At 35.4% G+C, this 23519-nt stretch overlaps 3 protein-coding genes across 4 annotated transcripts; 1 reads left to right on the top strand and 2 right to left on the bottom strand.

Annotated features, from left to right (window-relative positions):
• Nucleotides 1-360: 360 nt before the first annotated feature.
• Nucleotides 361-3217, bottom strand: LOC18040364. 2 transcript variants are annotated; one of them, XM_006434836.2, is made up of 6 exons: nucleotides 3074-3217; nucleotides 2800-2987; nucleotides 2625-2691; nucleotides 2169-2507; nucleotides 1691-2031; nucleotides 361-1590 (listed from the first exon to the last, which is right to left on the bottom strand). In XM_006434836.2, the coding sequence occupies exons 2-6, from the start codon at nucleotides 2884-2886 to the stop codon at nucleotides 1372-1374; spliced, it is 1053 nt and encodes a 350-aa protein (XP_006434899.1). In that variant the 5' UTR covers nucleotides 2887-2987; nucleotides 3074-3217; the 3' UTR covers nucleotides 361-1371. The 2 variants fall into 2 exon arrangements, with proteins under 2 accessions (XP_006434899.1, XP_006434898.1); XM_006434835.2 differs by having other exon boundaries at nucleotides 362-1590; nucleotides 2169-2549.
• An 8228-nt stretch (nucleotides 3218-11445) lies between these two features.
• On the top strand, nucleotides 11446-13549 carry LOC18040363 (allene oxide synthase 1, chloroplastic). The gene has a single exon (XM_006434833.2). It carries the CDS (start codon nucleotides 11648-11650, stop codon nucleotides 13244-13246), a length of 1599 nt encoding a protein of 532 aa, XP_006434896.1. The 5' UTR covers nucleotides 11446-11647; the 3' UTR covers nucleotides 13247-13549.
• A 5156-nt stretch (nucleotides 13550-18705) lies between these two features.
• Nucleotides 18706-22760, bottom strand: LOC18040362 (wall-associated receptor kinase-like 14). The gene is made up of 3 exons (XM_006434832.2): nucleotides 21578-22760; nucleotides 20299-20373; nucleotides 18706-20007 (listed from the first exon to the last, which is right to left on the bottom strand). Exons 1-3 carry the CDS (start codon nucleotides 22326-22328, stop codon nucleotides 18812-18814), a joined length of 2022 nt encoding a protein of 673 aa, XP_006434895.1. The 5' UTR covers nucleotides 22329-22760; the 3' UTR covers nucleotides 18706-18811.
• Nucleotides 22761-23519: the final 759 nt, after the last annotated feature.

Here is a 23519-nt window from a genome sequence, read left to right as displayed (position 1 = left end):
GAAAAGCCGCTCTAAAATTTTTTTCCCAGATGAAAGAATGATGGAGTAAGGCCAAATTGGTCTACTTTTGTTGGTGTTATTACTGCCTGCGGTTGCTTTGGTGCAGTGGATGAAGGATTTCAACATTTTGAGTCCGTGACCAGGGATTATGACATCAATCCTACACTAGAACATTTTCTGGGTATTGTCGATCTTTATGGAAGATTACAGAAGATAGCTGAGGCCAGAGAATTTATTAGAAATATGCAAATTGACGCAAGCTCTGTTGTTTGGGAGACGCTGGAAAAATACGCCCAAACTGAGCCAGGACTGCTGCTAGGTGAACCATCTTCGAGTTTGAGACTTAGCAACAAGAAGAAGGTAAGGGAAATCCCGATTTAGCCAGAAGAAAACGAGCCCCGATAGGAGCAAGGCTTACAAAAAGCTGAGGTCTTTGAGGAATGAGGTGAGGATGCAGGCTATATGCCATACACAGAGTATGTGCTCCATGATCTTGACCAAGAAGCAAAAGAGAAGCCACAGACGTGTCGCAGTGAAAGACTAGCCGTTGCTTACGGGCTTATTAGTACTCCTCCCGGTAGAACCTCAAGGATAAAAAAGAACTTGAGGATCTGCGGGGAGTGCCATAACTTTATCAAGAAACTTTCAAGCATTGAGAACAGAGAGATAATTGTCAGAGACAAGACAACATGAGATTTCATCATTTTAAGGATGGCGAGTGTTCATATCGTGATTATCCCGCTTGCGACTGTTGATCGTTAGAATTAAAATCGTCTACTGTTGTGAAAACAAATACGGATAGATTGTTTATTGTACTCGTAACAGAAACGATATCATGTGCAATGACACTTTTGTTTCTTGTCATTTTAAACACTTTGATATGATTGGGATCCAAGTTTGTTCAAGGTCAAGTAATTAACTGGTTTCCTCTTGATGTAAAATTCGGGAGCTGCTATTTCCATTTACTTTCTGGACAGATGCTTTAACTGATGTGTGACAATCAAGCATTTGATTCTTTTGCTACAAATCCTCAGAAAAACGAAGAGCTAGACAATTTGGGCTCTTCAAAGTGTTGCAGATTCTGAAAATACAGATGTGTTACCTTATGAACTGCGCCTGTTTACCATTCTGTACAAACAAGCACCTTAGATCAGTGATACAGCAGGATCAACTGCGGTCTAGCAAGCTAGGCAACTGTTTCAAAACCAACTCAGCCAACACAAGTTGCACAAACCCCAATAGAACAAAACTTCTTGGCCTCAAGATCATTAGGACAACATCTACAGCAAAACTAGCATTTCCCTACAATTCATCAACAAGACGTAAAGATTCTACATGGAAGACCATTGTTGATGTATTCCCATTGATACATTAATAGTTCTCAGCTACAGGTCTAGAAGGAAAGAGCCTCAGAAGAAATGTCAACAATGACCAGAGGCAAACCACACCAAGGACTTGGAAAATCACTACCATGGAAACCATTGCACTGCCTCTTTCCAGCAATTCCGGAGATCTCGGAAGATCTTTCATTGAGAACATCAATCTCTCAATGAAATTAGCAGCTTTGCTCAACTGATAAAGTCTGTATACCTGCCAATAAAATAAAGTCATTAAAATCCTTGATTTTAAAATAAAGTTAATAAATCCTTGATTTTGGCCTGAGAAAGATAAATATGAGTCAAGAAACAACCTCAAAGATGATAGGAATTAAGGGCCAACATGACGACCCACGCTTGTCAAGATTGGTCTCAAATGCAAGTTGAGCCGCACAACCAACCAGAAATGGAAGCACTGCAACCAAGGCTGGCAGTCGAAGCACTGGCCAAGTTACATAGACGGCAAAGAGAGGGGCAACAACCTTTAAGCCCGTCGTGAAGAAAGCAGAAGTCAAGTATCCCCTGAGCCCTGTGATAAGACCCCACCTCTTTGGGCTGAATTGTAAATATGGCCTCTGAACTCGATCAGTGATTCGCAGAAATATTGCAAGACCAACATAAAACATGGACTCAAAAGTCAAAGAAGACACGATCTCTGCATAACAACCTCAGCAGTTTAATTGATCACAGAGAAGAAAACAAATGCAACTTACAAAGCTCACATATTTTATACAAAGTTACTGAGTTGAAAGCTAAACAACATAAAAAGAAGAACTCAGCTCTATGATATACCCATGAGAAGATTGTCCTTGATGAAATCCTCTATTACATTGCCAAGGAACATCTGGGGGAGAATCAACGACGATATCAACACGACAGGTGCCAAAATCCAAAGGAATGAGCCCTTGTCTTCTTGGAACGGAGCTGACATCAACTTTCCTTCTTCCACCAGCTGGTGAGTCAGTCCACAAAACGATACTGAACCCGATTTCCCACGAAACGGCTCCGGCCCATTAAAAATAGCAACTGGCAAACTAGAATTTTCACCCGAAGGGAATCCCAATTTTGTGTCTGAACCAGAATTAGACGCACATAATATAGCTCCTCTTTTCGAACTCCATGCCGAATACCCTTCAATTTTATGCTTTAAATTAGGAAAAGTGTTCCCTAAAACTGAAAAAGAAGAGTTATTTCCTCAATTTCCTAAGCAACCAGATAACAAATTAAGATTAAAGATGGAGACTGTACATTTGTATGCATTTCCAAATCGAATGCTTTGACTTCTTGACCCGAACTGGCTTGCAGAAGGTGAAACCTTGAACGTAGTAGATTGCAGACAGAAATGAAGAGAGTGGGTTTTAAACAAAGATAATCAATAATGAACTGTAAAATTGATGTTCAAACGGGAAAATAATTTACTTACAAATTGATGCGAGAGGAAACCACAATTCGATGATTTAAATTTCGGGAGTTGAAGTCCACGACAAACGGATTGAACTTCCATTTTCATTCGAGGGTTGTAGGGTTTTGGCGTAGTCGTTGGTTATCTCGTTCTTTTCGATTCTAAAACCCTAAACCCTGCTTCAAGTAAGGATTTGCGGCCATTATACTCTGAAAATTGAGAAACTGCATGAACATTCTTCCACCAAAATTATGTTACATGAATATCCTAGCAATCCTGGAAGTTACTAAATTACCTTTATTCATAAACTCCACATGCGTGACGGGTTTGAAGAAATGAATTAAAAACTAGAAATTAAAAAAAGAAATCCCATTGGAGTTAAGTTTTTTTTACTTGCCCATTGGAGTTAATTGGTTTGAAGGCTTTGAGTTTTTTTTTTTTTTTTTTTGAAAGATTTTGAGAGATTTTGATTTTGAAAGTTATGTTGGTGAAAGAGAGTGGGGTCGATATTGCTTATGGTACCTTGGGGTATTTTAGACTTTTCTTAGTCGTTTTGAGACAATCTGCAGATTGTGCGTAAATAGTTGCATATCCGTGAAAGTTAATAATTATTTGGAGGCATACAATTGTTAACCTTTCCACATTTGACTTTACACGCAATATTGTTACTTGTGAGATCCGGGAATGACAAGCGGACTTGTTTTAACACAATATTATTCAGTGGTTATCTTTCCTCCTAATATGCTCTTCATTTTTATTTTTTTAAGGCTAAACGCACATTAATCCTTTCATTTCTCATGTAAACGAGATTTAAATATAGCATTTATTGTTTTTAATACTGAAGATTTTATTATCTCAATTAAATAATACTCATGTTTTATTTTTTTTTCTTTGAATAAGATATAATTTTTTTAAATAACATATGGTTTCACATTTTTTTTCCTTAAATGGGGTGCAATCTACATGTATTTATAATTTGAAATATATTGAGAGCAAGAATTTATCCATAGTTCAGCTCAAAAATCTAACAATCATAATACGAAAATGTTCCATACATATTACTTAATAACGCTCAATATTTGGATAATACCCAACTTGTATAAATAATACCCAACTTGTAACATGAGGTCGTAAGAATTATGTACCTCCAAATTTATGTAAGTTATAAAGTTCGATGAAATGTTCCATACATATTACATAATAAGGCTCAGTAAAATATTAGTTAAAAGCGCCCCAAGTTCAATAATTAATGTTGTTAAAACGATCCAAGTTGGCGATTAAGGTCTCGGTATTTGAACAAGTGAATGGATAACCCTCCCAACCAAGACCATACAAGCCGCAATCTTCTAAAGCATTTTTGAAATCAAAAATCAAGTTTATGTTCTTTTGGGCTACCTCTTCTTTTCTCCTTAACCTTCAAAATCTGGTTGAAATCCCCTCCATATAGTCGAGGGGCTGCTGATAGCGTGGACAGCCTTCCCAATAAGCACCAAGAATGTTTCTTTTCCGATTGTTCATGGTGGCCATAAAATCCTGTAAATCGATCACCATGTTAGATTTTCACGTGCAACATAATAATGTCAATATGGCGCATATTATAGGACAATAAATTGATATTAACATCTGAATTCCAGAGTAATGTTAACCCTCCACCATAGCCCGAGTAGTCTACAGAGAAAACAAAATTCATAATTTAATTTAACATGAATAACTTCCATTTGATGAGAATTATGCTTAGTTTCACTTAAGAAAACAAAATTTGTTTATACTGGTGGAGAATCTATTAATGTGTGGAATGTTTGAGGGTTCCCCTAGTCTCGAACATTCCAACATAAGGCCCTCCTTCTGTTCGGTGGGGTTGTGATCAGCTACCGCCGTTAAAACATCCAAAAAGTTAGCTTGTAATTTAAAAGTTGAGAGAGTAGAGAAAGATGACAGCAACATTAACTTTCCTTGTAAGTTCATCCTGGTAGCAGTTGAGGAAATTTTAACTCTTCATCTCCATTTCCTTGCTACTCTTTTTCATGGTATCTTGTTCAGAGAAGGCTGAAGTCATGGAGATCATTGAATTCGTCAGCTTCTGCACAAGTAGTTTCTATGTTCTTTGAGAAGAAGTACAATTAGCACAACTTGATTTAGGTCGAAGATTAGTTGGAATTCAAGCTGAGTCTAAACAAGTTGGAGGCTCAACACCCAGTTTATCTTTTTGGGCTTGAGTGAGCTCTGTATTATCTTTTGACTGCCCATTTCTTCCTTCTTAATTATTGGCGAAGAAATTATCTTCGTACTTCCCAAGGAGTCGAAATTTTTAGTTGCACCTATCATATCCACCTGCCCGTCTACTTCAATCAAAGACTATCCCAGTGTTAGGATTGCCTATCTTCACGTGGGCCACCGATCCAATATGGTTAACTGGGCTTTCTCCTCCTCTATTACTTCTGTCTTGCTTGTTCTTTGCTGCTTTCAGTCGGGCTCTATGACCAAAATTCTCTACTTTTTCATCTTTAGGCATAATCTCAGTTTCCTTGTAAGCATGACTAATCCTACCATAATAATAGCAGAATTCTGGAAGACATTCATAAAGTGATGGCATCATTATGGCATCTTCCTCATTTGTAAAAAATCTCACGAAAAGTACTCTTCATAAGGGTTTTGTAATGTCAATATTTACCCGCACACAGAGAAATCTTCCAAAACAATCATGAACCACCTGTCTCCCCTGAATCTACCTCCTCCACGTCACCAATTAATTTTTCCAGAAACAGGCATGTTTCTTTACTCATACAAATGATGGGAAAGTTATGAATTTGGACGTAGAATGGAGTCCTTATGAAGCTTATTTTTAAAATATTCCTTTATGGTTCAACTAGAACTATTAAAGAGTTGTTAAAGTGCCATGGTTCAGTTCTAAGGACCTTTTTTTTTATCTGATTTGAAATGAAATATAAAATGACCACCCCCCCCCCCCCCAAAAAAAAAAAACTCTCAATTGTAACGCCATTCATAGGATTCCATATAATTGCTTATCAAAGTCCTTCTCTATTGATGGGTTTATTCAGAAAAGACATTACCCACAAGTGGCTTGACTAATTTTTGTCCCCCACTCTTTATAACAATCTCTCCCAGCATGACAATATTATCCTCATCTCCTTTCAATGAAAGCAATTGACAAAGCTTGACTAATCCTTCAGATTTTATGGGTTGAGAGAAAGAGAATGCTAGTAACCTTTGAAAATAAAGTTTAATTTTGAAAAACTATTTACTAGAGGGACTCAAATCTATACGCAAAACAAGTGAAATTCCTATTTTATCAAAAATCTTTAACTTCAAGACGTATGCCTACTTCTATAGTGGTCGCCAGAGAAAACTTTAGAAAAACATGAGGATACGTATAATATTGGTGTGGTTTGTTACCGTAATAAGATTGAAGTGAAAAATATAAATCTAAAAATAAACTTTATTAAAGTTAATATTGTATTGTAAGTATATTATAAGGAACTTGTTAAGTTATATCATCTGTAATTTGCACCAAATCAGTTTTTTTTTTTTAATGACTCAGCTAGTTTGTCAAACAATTAAGAGAGTCATATTTTGGAGTCAATTACAAATTACATACAATGTAATTTAGCAATTGCGGAATTATAATCCAACTATAAATGGGAAAAAAAAGTGATCCAAGTGCAATAAATGAGTTTGATGGGATCTAAGGATGTTAATGTGGATGTAATTAAACCACAAATTTAGTTTCTTAAAATAAAGGTGTATTTGGTATTATTTTTAAATGTTGTTTTTGTATTTATTTATAACATAAGAATGATTAATTTTTATAAAAGTGAAAATGAATTTGGTAGCCTTTTTTATATGATATCTGAAAATGCAAATAACAAAAATATGTTTGATAATATGTGTAAAAATAATATTATTAAAAAATTAAACTAATATTTAAGTGGGACTATTTGAACCCTCTACGATACTCTTTATATTCATTTGTTAGATATACCCACTACTAAATTTTGAAAAATAAAATTTTACTCATTACACCTACTCAAATGCCAAAAATACCCTTACAATGAAATTCCTCTGGCTAACCACACACACTGTCCTTCAAAGTCTCCGTTCTCTTTGCTCGTTATCTTCTTTCTAAATTTTCGTTTTGAGTCTGATCATTGGATGACCATTTATTAGCAAAAAACAATAATTTTGAAATCATCCTTTTGCATTGCAAGTGTGAGGATCACTGGATCAGTGACAATTTCATTAATCTATATATATATATATAATGAATCAAATAGAAAGGAGGGAGTAAAATAACAGGATACGAGATTTTTTTTTCCTTTCAAAATTCTCCATTTATCTTTTAATTTCTCTTTCATGAATCATGTTTCCAAAATACGTTTCATAAAACTTGATCGCGATCTTGATCTTGATCTGCACCCCAACATCATAAAGAAGCAGATTGAAGCATTTTTTTTCTCTAAATTCATCTAATCATTTCTAAAGAGAAATCGTTGAATGTTGTTGGTAATGTAAAGTCATTGTAGAATGATAAATTGATAATAACTTATAGTTAATCGTATAAAGAGTAAAAATGTTTCTATTAAGTTATATTGTTGATGTCTTTATTAGTAAATTATTGTAAGGATATTTCAGTGATTAAAATTATTATCAAAAAATAAATGTGCATAGCAATCTAATGGGTTACCGTAATATACTTTTGTGTTTGCATTTAAATATATAAATGTATTTTAATTTTTGTGGGTCCATTTACTTTTTTTCTTTCGAAAAGAAAATAAATTTTTCATTAAGTCAAAAACACCATCAAATACATTCATATATTTCTACTGGTATTGTGGGTCGGGTCCATCTGCTTAACCGCACAGCAGTTGCGACAACTGAAAATGGTATTGATTTTACTTTTTTAAAGGCGTAGGACCCAATCATATTCTGATTGTTGGGAACATGAAATTATTGTTTTATAATTTCCGTTAGATTCTTTGGGAAATGAGTGTAATTTGTTTTCATCTAAATAAAAAATATAATGTAATTTTTTTTATATAAGATTATTGTTCAAATTATAACTTATATTATATGAGATTATAATTATATTTATAAATCATATTATTATTGAGACTAATTTACATCCAGATTTTAATTCTCACTAATATTCGAGAGATGCCTATTTCTCTCACACTTGGGTAAAGGAGAAAAATACATTCACTTAATTATACATTACAAGTAAATACTTAATTATATATTATAATTAAATAATGAAATACCCTCACATTGCATTTGTGGTGGTTCAAACTATTGTCCGCCAACTTGAAAAACAACAGTCCTAACCACTCGGCCTTTGGCCAATTAAAAATATGTCGTAATTAAATCCCACTAAACAAGTTTTTTTTTATTTCTATAAATTGAAAAAACAAAATTGCTAAAAACAGTACCAAGCACCCGTGATAAACTACCCTTCCCTGCTCACCTAAAGCTCAAAGAAAAATTCTAGCATTCTTTATCTATTTTCAAATTTTGACAATTGATGCGGCTTTTGGCATTACTTAGATCACCATTAGTTAAATTTTAAAGATAAAATATTTACTAGCCACATCCTTGAAAATACTAAAAATTATTGTTACATTTTTTCAACCTAAACCGTTCGTTATATACATAATTTATACAATATATAGTTTCCTATAGTCGGCTCGAGATTTAAAAATAAAATCTGAGAAATTTAAGATGGATTAACAATGCTGTAAATTATCTTTTTCATAATTTTATAACTTTATAAATTCTTCCCAAACATTAATTCTAGCTTAGAAACCTTTTGATGTGTACTATCTACACCAAAAAAGATAATTTTCAAACTCACAAACTAACATGAAAGCAAACGCCTATGGGGTCACTTCTGTAACTGGATAACTAGCACTAAAAACCATCTTTACATTAGTTGGTTTGGTGTTTTGATTATCCCTACTAGCAATTGGGCCGACAAATAATAGAAATGCACACAATGTAACAAATAAAAGGTTAACCTCATTATTATAAATCAAGTTATTCAATATTTCAAATGAGCTATTTTTCCTCAGGACCTCCCCAACAATATCGTCATCGCAGTAGAGTCTAACTACCAAGTTCGGGATAGATTGGTGTGGTTCCTCTACGCTTAGGGCTTTGGCGTGTTTTAACCGATGAAAGCCAGGGGAATTTTCTACAATGGGCAAAAGCCTGATGGAGCAATGACGCATGAAGGTAGAAGGCCCACAGGTCGTGAAAAAAAAATCATGAACTTATTCAAGTGAAACTAGTATGCTTGAAAAAGATCATAATTGCAAAGCTGAAAATTCTTGTAATTTTCTATTTAGAAACAACTTTTTTTTTTGTTTGACACTAAAATAAATATTGAAGCATAGAGTGATATTTATTTATTCAGTTCTGTACAATTGTCATAATTAAATAGTAAATTCAATTATGAATTATTAGAAATAAATTTGATTAAAACTTTGGCGTTTTCAATAATTCTTTAGATGCAAGAATTATTGTATTGTAAATGGTTGAAAATGTGAGAAAAATGATGAATGTATTGTAGATTATGTTTTTAAGACTTTCTTTTAAAAAAAAAATGAAATTGAATTTCTAGCTATGCACGTGAGAAGAGCAATGATAGATATTTGAAAATTTTACGTTAAAATTCATCTCAAATAATATGGTATGTAATGTATCAAAAAATTTTAATAAATTTTTTTCATAAATTTTTCATCATCCTACAAGGTATTTTGGGATTCATATTATAATGTGGTTAAAAGAAGGAAGCGCCAAAAGTTTGTTGGCTGTTTTATTATACTCTACGTTCAAACAATTGTTGTACGGCTGTGCATTTCCTTGAAATTAACATTTGTGGGAACGTCCATACAACATGGCTTCTGATTTTAATTCAATGGTTGAATCGAAAAAATCAATCTTCATGAATATTTCGTTTTGTCCGAACGAGGAGTCCATGTCCACGTGGCAGTCAACAATAATAGATAAAATTACATAAAAGGGCTCGCGGCCACAGTGCGCGGAATCAAACAAGGGTCCAATCGCAATCGCAGCAAACAAAAAATGCATGTAAAGCTAAAGACGACGCCGTGCAAAGATGTCCGGCTCGAGCTGCAGTTAGGTTGATTTGGAAGTAGCGGGGATTGCCGGTGCATTACGGCGCCGAATCTGAATGAGAAACGCGACGCCAGCTTACCATGTTTGTCATCGCATCGAGTTTCCTTGCACCCCGGCTCCCTAGGACGGAAGTCTGAAAACTATGTGTTTTGACTTTGACGATTTGACCGACCTCTCCTCTTACTCTTCTCGCTTCAATCTTTTATTTCTTCAAACCCTGTTGGGGAGTATTGCAAGCTGGTACTCGTCTACCGTATGATTTGATTATTCAACTCCGTCCTTCATTTGTCCGACGACCAGCTTATGGATTTCCCATTCAAAATAAAATAAAATAAAATAGTTAACTGGTCATATTAATATATGGGCCCACGCGAATCATTCTTGCATTATAAAGAAGACACAAGATTTAAAAATAAAATAAAATCACCGTCCAAGCCTGCTACTTGAGTTTGCACCTTGCAACATAAAAATAAAATTGAATCCATCTAAACTATTTTTTTTTAATACTGTTATATAAGACTGTTACTGATATTACATTAGATATCACAATTAATATTTACAAACAGATTATACAATTGAGACCTTCATCGTGGCATGTACTCCTCTGAAGCGCGGTCTAGGTTCTTAAAATCCTCCCTAATATTAAAAGGGTGTCAACTTCACTCACATTTTGTGAAAAATAGACTAACTCCACTCAATTATTTGATAATCGAGGGAGAATTAAAATTAACCCTCATAATACCTTTATGGAGGCTCGAACACTTACTCTCAACATTGTAAGTGCAAGAGTTCTCTCACTGGACTAAAGGCCCATTAGTAATCCATCTAAACTAATTGATTGAATCAGTTTGGACCCGCTTTCAAAATAATTGGTCATATATATGCTTTTTCCTTTCTTTGCTTTTTAAGCGCACTAAAATATAATAGTAGATTTCGATACACAGAGGAAATTGATAATGAAAATTATTTACAACCTCCTCCTCAATATCGCAGTCAAGAAAACAAAAAAAGATAAAAAAAAAAGAAAAAAGAAACTTGTCCGTGCCCAATGCACTAGCCTACTAGGAAGTAAACCAATCCATGGGATAGCATGCAAATTAAATGTGGGTCATTTGCATTTGCATATATTTGTTATCCTCATCCGAGTAAGTAGTAAAATAAAATGCATATTCATTGATTTTGCAAATTGCACCTATCAGCGTCAACACTTCAGTGCTACACTCACGAAAAATGTTTTAACATCAACACTGTAGATGTAGACCCGTCTCAAAAGATAGATAAATAAATAAAAATAAAAAAGGTTGCATACCCAACACGTGCTCTAAAGGGCATAAACAGGAAACAGTAAAGATTAAAGCAAATTAGGTCGGAAAAACAAAAATCAATAGAAAAAAAAAAGGAGAAAACGCACACCTTCCACGACTCTATTTAATTAGGTTCCTGAGTTGAAGTGTTACGACTTGCGACTTTATAAGAGCTCGCACCCCACTCATTATAAATGTAAATAAAGTCGTGCGATCCACCACACACAAACGTAAACACGAACGCAAACACAAACAATTCCAATTGAGGGGGTGGAAAATTACATGCAAGAACACTGCAGGAACATCTCATAAAAATAATACAATATAAAGGCATCATTAATTATTCGGTGCTCTCTCTCTCTCTCTCTCTGTAAAGTGTGTGCAACAACAACAACAATTATTATCGCTGTGAAATGGCATCAACTTCTTTATCTTTTTCTCTTCTGCCAACTGAATTTCAATCCCCAAGAAAATCATCAAAGCTATACACTCCTCGGGTTCGATCTGCTGCCATCCGTCCGAGGCCGATCACCGCCTCCATTTCAGAGAAACAGCCCGTTCCAGCACCACCACCAATCACAATCTCGCCATCTGATGAACAACCCACCAAACTTCCGATCCGCAAAATCCCCGGAAGCTATGGCCTCCCTTATTTAGGTCCGATCAAAGACCGCCAAGACTACTTATACAACCTCGGAAGAGACGAGTTTTTCAAGTCCAAAATCCAAAAGTACGGCTCGACGGTGTTTCGTGCTAACATGCCCCCCGGTCCTTTCATCTCTTCGAACCCGAAAGTCATCGTTCTACTCGACGGCAAGAGCTTCCCCGTTCTCTTTGACGTTTCCAAAGTCGAAAAGAAAGATCTTTTCACCGGCACCTACATGCCCTCCACTGATCTCACCGGCGGTTACCGTGTTCTGTCGTATCTTGACCCTTCGGAGCCCAACCACGCCAAGCTCAAGCAACTCTTGTTCTTTCTTCTAATGAATCGCCGCGACAAGGTGATCCCCGAGTTTCACTCCACCTACACGGAGGCATTTGAGACTCTTGAAAGAGACTTAGCCGCCAAGGGCAAAGCAGATTTCAGCGGAGCCAACGAGCAAGCCGCCTTTAACTTCTTGGCCCGGGCTTGGTTCGGTAAGAACCCCGCCGATACCACACTTGGCTCGGATGCCCCGACTTTGATCGGTAAGTGGATTCTGTTTCAGCTCGCTCCGTTACTCTCCCTGGGCCTACCGAAGCTCGTCGAAGAACCATTGCTCCGCACGCGCCCTCTCCCTCCAGCGCTCGTGAAAAAAGATTACCAGAGGCTGTACGATTTCTTCCACGAGTCGTCGGGCTTCGTTCTCGACGAAGCCGAGAAGTTGGGCGTCTCGCGGGAGGAAGCGTGTCACAACCTCGTATTTGCCACATGCTTCAATTCATTCGGAGGCATGAAGATCTTATTCCCGAACATGGTCAAATGGATCGGCCGTGGGGGGGTCAAACTCCACATGCAGTTAGCAGAAGAGATCAGATCGGTAGTCAGATCAAACGGCGGCAAAGTGACGATGGCGGGGATGGAACAGATGCCGTGGATGAAGTCCGTGGTGTACGAAGTGCTGCGTATGGAACCACCCGTAGCGTTACAATACGGCAAAGCTAAAAGAGACTTGATCATATCGAACCACGAGGCGTCGTTTGAGGTCAAAGAAGGAGAGATGTTGTTCGGGTACCAACCATTTGCAACAAAAGATCCGAAGATATTCGAGCGAGCGGAGGAGTTCGTAGCGGACCGATTTGTCGGGGAAGGTGAGAAGATGCTCAAGCACGTGCTTTGGTCGAACGGTCCAGAGACAGAGAACCCAACGGTTGGGAATAAACAGTGTGCAGGCAAAGACTTTGTTGTCCTGGCGTCGAGGCTTCTGTTGGTGGAATTGTTTCTCCGATACGATTCTTTTGACATCCAAGTCGGAAAATCGGCGATAGGATCTTCTGTTACTCTAACGTCGTTGAAGAGAGCAAGCTTTTGACTTTTTAGAGGAAATTGAAAAAGTTATAAGAAAGCAAGGGACATGTAAGAAAAATGGGAAAAGTGGGTTTACTGCTAATAATCCAATTGGCTGGGAGGCTGATTGTTACTGTTTGTTGCGGACCGTGACTCAGTTCAGCAGCCGCAATATTAGACGTAAGCTAGCAAGCAGTACTTTTTTTTTTTTTTTTTTTTTTTTTCAGATGATCTGGTCTGGCTCTGGCTTTCGGTTACTGGGTTGTCTTTATTCTTCTTGTACGATGATGGATGGATTATGTGGATATGGATATCACTATTTGCTACCTTTGACTTGGCTCATTAACTGATGTATTTTTGTTATTTTTTGGCTTCATTACAATTCGCGCTGCAATGTCCAATCATAAATTGCAATCTGGCTTTTATTATACATTCCAAAAACATTTTCATTTTTGAAACAACAGTTTGTCCAAACACCAACATTACCCTACTTATCTTACTCGATGATAACCGCTTATTGAATTCGAACGGACCACCAAGTAACGAGTGCCTTTTCTTAATGGATCTAGAAAGTGGATGTGGATCCCTCATTCCACAGGGTAGCATGTGCATGTGCTTCTTCTCTTTTTACTTACACGAAAATGGATCGTCTGGTCCTTTTACTCTGGGCAAACATAAAAAGGCTGGTTTGCCTTTGCTTCTTTCGCTGGAGCGTGCACAATTTTTTATTATAAAATGGCCCCTCCCCCGGGTTTTTGACTTTTTGTCCTGCGGTGAACACGCTGTTGGATTTGACGATTTGTTGGGCTTAGCAAACCTGATGAAGGTCATGAAATAGACAAGTGCCCTTATGTTTCTACCAGACCAGCGGGTAAAATGAAATAGCTTGAAAATTATTTTTTTTTTAAAAAAAAAAAAGGAATATGGACAACTCTATGATTATTCTCATAATATTACTCAGATCATGACTGGAACAAGTTGGCGCTATTGAACCAATAAATAGTGAAAAGCATTTTACACACCATCGATTTATGAATTCCAGTAATTTATTGATCCCCTATGTTTTAGAATTGATGATTACATAGCTTCCACCGTCATTGAAGTCTTCAAATGCCTACAACTATCAATGCTTCTACTCCCTGTCATCGCGATAGCCCATACTAGGACAATTGATTGAGGTCTCAAAACTTGTTATTGCCTTTGCGTAAAATAGTAGCTTTTCGATAATTATTTGCAGCACATTCCTCTAGATGTTCAATCCTCACATCAAGCAATATAAACTTGATCTCCTCAAATCGGCTCGTCGATGTACACAATTCATCTTACAATTAGCCGGAAATATCACTCTATCCATACATCTCAAGCTATCACCACAGTTCATCTCGTTATCAACTAAATATCGGACCTCCGCCGCATGGCTTTGATCGGCGGCCTTTGTCTTTTGCTGTCTCTAAGGCTCCGTTTGATATAATTTTCGGATAGGTGTAAAAGGCCAATATCAGATGCAGATATGTAGCCTTAGGTGGCTCATATTCCTCAGTACGTGGTTGTCGCAGATAATTGGCCCTAGGGGTATGTTTTGGATATTATTGCCTAGGTTCCTGTGGATAAAGGTCAAAGCTCTCGTTCGGCTTTGCAGCCTAATACGGTTAATGATGCTTTTGTCCCTCCTAATTCGGGCTTGGACATGTTGAGGATTTTGAGGTCCAAGTTGAATCTAATTTAGCTGTTGAGACTTATGATCATGGTGAATTGGTGATTCTTCTTTGCGAATGGTGATGGTGATGACATGATTTTGAATTTGGATGTTCAAAGGGTCTCCACGTGCTCTACTTTCTTCAAATCTACTGTGGCAGATATTTTGCATATGGTTGTGAGCTTCAAGTTTCACTTTACTGACATCCCGACCAATTTGATGAGAATTTTGGTTTTGACGGGAACTTGGTGGCTGATAATTATTTATTGTTTGAGCCTAAGAGTACTAGGGGCTTGATCTTAGTCTCGATTTTAGTGTTTCTGGCACGCGTGCCTCTGGTTCAAAGAAGGGCTTCACATTAATAATTGATCGCAAGTATATTATAAGTGGCGTTATGGGTGTGTGTTCACCTTCTTATAGTTTCTTCTCTTCTATTAGGCTTTTCTTTATTTTTTTTTTAGTTTAAATTCTTCTTTATTTTAGTTTTTTTTTTTGTTCTTTTTCTTTTGTTGGTTGTGTTTGTTTTTATGGCTTGGAGATTTTAGTCTATGTATCATTTCCAGCGTTTTTTTTTTTATTTTATTTTATTTACATGTAAAGAAGTTCTATCTAATCTCGCACCCTACACGGTAGTTTTTGATTATATAAGCGAGTTTATTAATTTTTATCCTCTATCATTTTTATTAGTAAATTGTACAAGTTATAAACTCTTTAATCTTCCAAATGTCATAAAATTAATCATGTGTTATGATTATTGACTGAACGAGGCTTTAAAATAGAGAGCCCCACTCTTTCTAGTTCGTGCTTGATTTCGAGGAGAATAAACTTTGTGGGTGATTGATTCACAATTAATCTACTTACACTAATTTTATTTTTTCTCTTCATTATCGGTCACTCGCTCTTATGCATCTAACCATTGCCTCCGGTTGCCCACTAATTGTTGAAAAATCCTTTGACACATATATGCCTGTAAATAGTTTCCGTTTTATTGTTTCTCATCCATTCGACTTTAGATTCTCAAATCTAACTGATCATAATGGCTGGCCGCAAGTTACAGATACGGTAACTAAGCCTTTGCCTTCAAATTTACAAGCATGCAGTAGTGCGTCAGTACAAGTTCATTCTAGACTAGTCATTTAAAAATTTTGTTTATAATATGTGGGGGGTTTAGAGCATTTTGAGGGAATACAAAAATGATAAATAGAGTCGCCCTGAAAAATGTTAGTGACAATGTGATATATTAGGATAAGAAAAATGATAAATATACAAAACTATGATAAAAGTAAAATTTTAAAAAGACATTGTTTTGACACTTAATTAAAAAAAAAAAAACTTAAAAACAAGTTTTTTGAACTTGTTCTGACACCGTTTTGTACGTTTATTGTTGCTCTTAACAAAAGTGAGAAAATGTATTTTTTTTAGCCATTTTGTATAAAAATAAAAATTGAATCTCTTTTAATAATTTTGGGATGAAGATAAGATTATAGCCTGTATTTGCTATTAAGTAATGGGTTAGACAATTTTAACTTAAAATTTTTTATTTAAAATTTTGACATAAAATTTGAGTCATTGAACTCATGTAATCTAATGATAAATGAATTAGTATTGTTAAATATTATTTTAATTTTAATTCAAAATTTATGTTAAAATACTCAATAAAAATTTTAAATTAAAATAACCCCACCATTAAAGTAATATGCTGAATTTTTTTTTTGTATTAATTCGTAATTAAACTCTCATTTATTCTTGGATGCCGTTTAATTTTGAGCAGAATGCATCCGAGTATACCTTGAGTTTTTGAATATCAAGGAAAGTATTTTTTACTCCATATGTTTATATTTGAACAAGCCATACGGGATAGCAAAAAAAAAAAAAATAAATAACTTGGATAGAATTCTACTTGGACATGGGATCAAATCAACAAGTTAATATGTTTTATAGTCGGCCTGCATGGATCTGCTGCTAAAGATTCTTCAACTCAATTTGCTTGTACTTGATTAATTTATTCAAACGCCTTACTCATGGAAGCTTAAATCTAAATCAAGATGAGATGCACCACCTTATTACTTAAGAGAGTTCTTAAATTCAAAATAAAATAAACAATATACCCCTATGCAATGCTCGGGTTGATTTCCTAAAACGATTGGCTATAATATTTTCAAATGTTAATTGCTAACCTACAATATTGCCAAGTGATGATAAGAAAAATATTAAAATACAGATAGTTTGTTCATTTTATCCCTTTCTATGTGTAATTTTGCAAATCCCATCCGAAGGGATTAATTGAATAATTTTTAGACAACAGATTTTAATAACCACCGATGTTCAAATATTGCAAAGGGAGGGCTAAAAAAATGATTTAAGCTTTTGTCACGATTTAATCTTTTATCACTATTATGCCAGTAAATAAATAAATAAATAAATAAATAAATAAAACTAATACACGTACGTACATACATACATACATATACACTTAAAATTAGGAAAATTTTGGCTTCTAAAGTCTTCTCGACAGCCAAATAAAATTTCGAGTCAATTTTCCAAAGAAAGCATGGATTTACTAATTAAAATTAAATTAAAAAAATTCCCTTTTACTATCAAATTTCCTTGTATTTTACAACATTAATATATATTATTTTAAATTGACAACCTAATAGCCGCCACATCCAACCTTCACTATTTTTGCATGGTTTTTGGCAATTGCAAGTTACACTAAATGTAACTTAAAGATTGCCTTAATCCAATCCAAAATAATATGCCAAATTGGTTGGACATGGAATGATTTCAACAAGTCAGCTTTTTAATCGGCAAAGGATATTTACCAAATACTCTTTTATCAACGAAATTTATTTTATTTGATTTATTTAAATGGGTTGTGCACAGAAGCTTCCAAAAAGTATTTCCTCTTTTAAAAACAAACTGAAGATTAGAAGGACGACTACCTGGTCTTATACAATTTGGGTGCGTTTGGCACACTGTATTGTATTATGCTGTATTGCATTATTTTAATGCTGATGTATTATATTAGTATTGTATTATAATAATATTGTACAATGTTTGGCACTACACTGTATTGTATTAATTTTTTATAATTAATTTAAATTTTAAATTTTATTATATTAATATTTATATTCTTATTAATTTTAAATTAATATTATTCAAATTTGTTCATATTTAAATATTTATTATTAGTTATATTATATTATAAATTTATTAATAAATTATAATATAATATTATTGAATAAAAAATTATATATTTATTAATTTATATTAAATTATAATTTAAAAATAAAAATATTATATAATATAATATTAAATTAAAAAGTTATTTTTATTTTTTATTATTATTATAAACAAAAACAAAAGTTAAAACAAAAAGCAAATGGAAAAGAAAGAAGAAGGAAAAAAAAAAAAAAGAAACGCAAGCCGCCAAAGAAGGAAAAGAGAAAAAAGAAAAAAGAAAAAAAAAAAAAAGGTAAGCTAATGCGGCAAGCATTTGGATATGCTGGATTAAGAATACAATAAAAAATGCTCCAGGAGACGGATTGAATTCTTAAAAGAGATGAGCTATCATGTCAAATTAATATCTGAGGTTTAACCTATAAAACTTTTCTCCATATTATCTGTGACGGTGACAACTAATTTTATAAAAGTCATGTTTCTCGTAATCCACGTACATAATAGAGTAAAATATTTGTCGTATTCGGTGAAAATGAAGATTTTGAATCTAAAATTGGTAAAGGAAAAGAAAAAAGAAAAAAGAAAACTATTAACAAATTGATCAGGATTATACATGGGGAGGTAACAAAACTGTTGACTGAGCAGCGCTTCTGCATTTATAACACGAAATAAAAACGCGATGAAACGAGGCTAGCATGCAAAGTAAAGACTCAATCATTGGACTACGTTACTTAACAAACTGTTTGATAAAGGTGATGACGAGCTTTGTTCACTTGACCATGAATCTTGAACCGACGGAGGAGAATTATCCTTCATTCTTTCGCTTGCATTATACGATGAAGAGCACAGAGATGCCTCCAATGAAGCTGTACAATTGATATCTTCCATTGTCCTAGTCCTTATATGTTCCAATTCAGTTGCCACTTCCGTCATTGAAGGCCTCATGTCTCTGTGAAATGCAAGGCATCTAAATGCCAACTCGGCCACCTTATGCACAGAAGCAAGTGTCCCAGCATCACTATGACCACGATGCTCTATGATTAATGGATCTATAATCTCATCCAAACGTCCCTTGCTTATCCTGTCAGCGGCAAGAGCCGCTAAATTCACTTCGTTTGGAGGCCTAGAAAAGTCCACTACTTTCAAGGCTGTTATGATCTCTACAAGCACTACTCCGAAGCTATATACATCACTTTTGTCTGAAAGATGAAAGTTCTGATGATACTGTGGATCAAGATATCCTGGAGTCCCTTGCGGCGCTGTAGAGATGTGGGATATTTCGGTCATACCAAGTCTAGACAGACCAAAATCAGCAACTTTGGACTTGAAGTTGTAATCCAAGAGAATGTTGCTGGACTTTATGTCTCGGTGGTATATTGGTGGATTGATGGCAGAGTGGAGATGAGCTATGGCTTGTGCTGTTTCCATGGCAATTGTGAGGCGTATTGGCCAGGAAAGTCCATCGCCTCTTTCTCTTTGTAAATGCTGGCACAATGTTCCATTGGGCATGAATTCATAGACAAGAATCTGTTCCCCACGTTCTATGGAGCAACCTAGGAGCCGGACTAGATTCGGGTGGCTCACACATGAGATGAGCTTTATCTCATTCACGACCTGCTGAATCCCATCGGTGTCTCTATGTTTGATTCTTTTGATTGCAACCAACAAATCATTTTGGAGCTTCCCTGCATAAACTGTTCCAAAGGCACCAGTTCCAAGCCTCTGTTTCTCTGAGAACCCGATAGTGGCTTTCTCTATTTCTTTGTAGGGATATATGGGAATATTGCTAATTCCTCTAGCCTCTTTTAAGCAGCGTTTTGTGCTTTTTCTTGCCCTATAATATGAACGCCTTCGCATCAAACAGCACAACAGACGCATACTTATTATCAAAGATGCTCCAGCAGTGCTGCCTGAAAAAGAGAAATTAACAACCAATAATCAGGGAATGAAAATTTAGAATGTGACTCCACTTGCCATACTTCTAGTTCTAAACTTAGCCAAAAAAAAATGATTTGTCTTGCTTTCTTATTTCATGTTACAGATCATTATCTGATTTACAAAGTCATTTGAGACGTTGGGTTGATACAATAATGCGAAATAAATTGCTTGACCAAAATGTTTGAATTAAGAGATCAATAGTAGACAGAAACTTAAGGAGAATAAGTATATTCCGCAGGGATTCGGTAAAAATTAAGAGATACCTCCAATTATAAGAACAGCGATTCTAGTTTTTCCTCCGCATTGACCGGATATGTACTTTGCAGCATTGCAAGAAGCTGTTTATACAACAAAAATCAAAGGAAACCTTTTTCAGCATGTATAATTACAACCAGATTATGATCAACTAGTTAAATCAATAGATTTATTGAGTTACTTTTATTTTACGACAAAACCAGCAAGTCTGCGATTCACTATATCTTGCGTGAGAAATGCCTGTGGCTATATCATATAAAATTAATCAAGCCTATCTCCTCTTATTTTAATTCCGAAGTTTGACAAAAATGGAGCTTTCTCATACCAACTATGAAAGTGGAGTGTATCATCAACAATTGACAATTCATCATGTGCTTTGTCTTTTAATTAAAGGCATATTCATTCGTTTATAATTCTTAGTCCGTAACGTAAGTATCGCAAGCCTTCCAAGCTCCACCTCATCAGATGGTTTAAACGTGGATTTATTTTATTTGATTAGCCATATTTAGAAGTCTAAGTTACATAGTGATCTGCATACAATTTCCTGAAATAAATAATTTAGGGGGTCCCTGGGTCGTAGATGTAGTAGGTAAAACTACCCATTTTTGTGCTTGTTTATTGAACTCGGTTTATAGTCAATACTTATTCCTTGCTCAAACAAAAACAATTTCTTCCATCAAATGTTAAGATGGCCCTAGTTACTAGTTGATTACTTTAATTTGACTTCTTAAGATGAAATAGCTGGCCCTTAAGAGCATATTATATGCGTAGTCCTTCTTTAGTATTAGATTACTCTTATTTTTTTTCATACAGACGTACATTTAAATCATAGACTTTTAAGAGAGTTGGTGTTTACTTTTTTGCCCCGAGAGCAGGGCCTGGGATCAGGCAAAGATAATGCATTCAGTTTTCAACAATATCACTGCAGCCTTCCCGTTTGGATATATGTACATAGAACGATTATGTCGGTCGAGTCTCACTACTAAATACTAATCACAAGTTCTAGTAGAGAAACCGAACTCTAATCAAGTGCGTCTATTTCACGGATACTAACTGATAGTCTGTTAGAGAGCTAATTGCAGACTATTTCATTTATAAGGCATCAGAATTTTTTTGCAGAGTATCTAGTAATTAATTCTGATTATTTCCTATTCCTACAACACTGCACTTTGAGGTGAGATAATTAAGTTCTGGCCGGATTACTTAATTAGTCACCTAATTAATCCCATAATCAAAACCAAAAATAAATAAGTCCTGAGAACTAACAAGAACTAATTAATTACTGACCTTTACGGCAGCCCGAGCCGGCAGGGTACCCATCCCCTTCAAACCCTTTGTTGCAACCGCATCGAAATCCTGACCGTCCATGAGGCGTTAGAACAGGAGTACAATTAGCATTCTGAGAACAGTGGCAATGTCCATTAAGCCACCAGCCGACCTCAAGCACCTTAACATCTAACGAAGCTGCTGAAATATTAATCGACGCCGCCGAAGTATTAAACAGCTCCGAGGATATAGCTGACAGAAGAAACTTGCACTGCTGTTTGGTCGCGTTTTCATAATCAATAAATTCACGATCATTTTTCTCCTCTGAATAGCAGCTTATACTGCTGCTATTACTACTAGAGTCGCATTTAATAGAGTTAAACTGAGTCCTGACGTCAATTAAAGGTATCTTACATGCGGTAACCTTGGAGGAGTTGCAGCTGCTTAATAGTATTCCGTTTCTTGATGTCGGGGCATAGTTTTGGCTAAATAGTTGGTGAAGGGTTTGGATTGAACGGTTACAAATGGGTTCCATGATGATTTTGATGTGATCACTTTTCATGATTTGGATTGGAAACTCGCCGATTGAAATCTGAGCATCATTTGATGGTGAGCTGCAATTCAGACGAATAAGGCAGTCGGCGGAGAATCCAAATGGATAAGGAACCGGGTTGCTGCCGCATGCTCTGTTACATCCATGAGTTGTGCCAGTGATTAATGGAAATATTATCAAGATTCGTAAGAAGAAGAGAATTGGTGGCTTTAGAGTCATGTTTCAATGATTCAATTAACCATAGAAAGAAAGATCAAATTCGAAGGGAAGGAGGATGAAAGCATTCAATGAAGCTGGTTGTGAGGGCTTAAACAAGTTTGAAGAAGAAGGAGATTATTAATTAGTCGTTAATGCTGTTATTGTTGAGTAGAATTAATGCCATTTGGCCGTAAAAGCAGACATGGCTCAGAAAAAAAGGATTTTAACTTTGTCGACGTCAGAGGAAAGAAAGATAGATGAGGATTGATTAAAATTAATAAATGAAAATTGCGAGGAAGAGGGACTCTTGCGTACAGTTCGTGAAAGGAAATATTGAAATTTTGGTCTTGATGTCACCTGGTGACAAACCTAGTGACAAACATACTATATTAAGATCCGGGATACCTCAGTTGGACAGAGGAAAAAAGTAAAAGAAACCAAGAGAGATGAAAGACTAAGTAGAGAGATGAACGACTTAAGTGATGATGGATAGGTTTAATTTAGGGTGGAATGCATGATTTAAAAGTAAATAAATAAACAAAGGTCTAACTGCTTTTGAATGTCGCCTTGCTTGGTTTGGTATTGAACTCTTGAATTAACAAAGAGTGTGAGTCCATGCCCATGATTGCGAACTCGATCTCTCTCTCTCCTTTGTTTCAATATATGTAATCTTGATAAAATTCTGGTTGAGGCTTTGACTTTCTTTTCTTTTTCTTTTTTCTTTTTTCTTTTTTGGGTTAAAAAATGACGATGCCCTTTGCTTCTGCTACAAAGGAGAAGGGTGTTTTGGGTATTTCAGGGAAAAAAGAGCGCTGTAGAAAGAGTGTTCTCCCCTTGGTGGGATTGGAACCTGAAACTGAGTCCATAAGATGTTTTCCATGCACCAAGGGTACCAAGTTTGGGAAGGGTTGAAGGTCATTATTGTAAACTTCTAGAAGCTAAAGTCTAAAAATTGAAAAAATAAAAATAAAAATCCCTTATTATTTGTCAAAATTAATCAATTTCCTATCATTCTTTAAAATCCATCAAAATTTCGACGGCGTTAAAAAAAAGTTTTGAAATCTAAGAGGAAAATAATTAAATTTCTAAACAGCTAATGATTTTGATTATTTTCTCACCTAAAAAACATATGTAAATGTAGGAGTAAATCGTCAAATACGAGCTATGGTCACATGGATAAAAAAAATTTAGTTTCGTCTACGTAACACTTGA

Source organism: Citrus clementina, unplaced genomic scaffold, assembly GCF_000493195.1.
Source record: "Citrus clementina cultivar Clemenules unplaced genomic scaffold, Citrus_clementina_v1.0 scaffold_5, whole genome shotgun sequence".
Taxonomy (NCBI): domain Eukaryota; kingdom Viridiplantae; phylum Streptophyta; class Magnoliopsida; order Sapindales; family Rutaceae; genus Citrus; species Citrus x clementina.
Note: the sequence above shows the minus strand (reverse complement) of the source record. Positions and strands in the feature narration are given on the sequence as shown.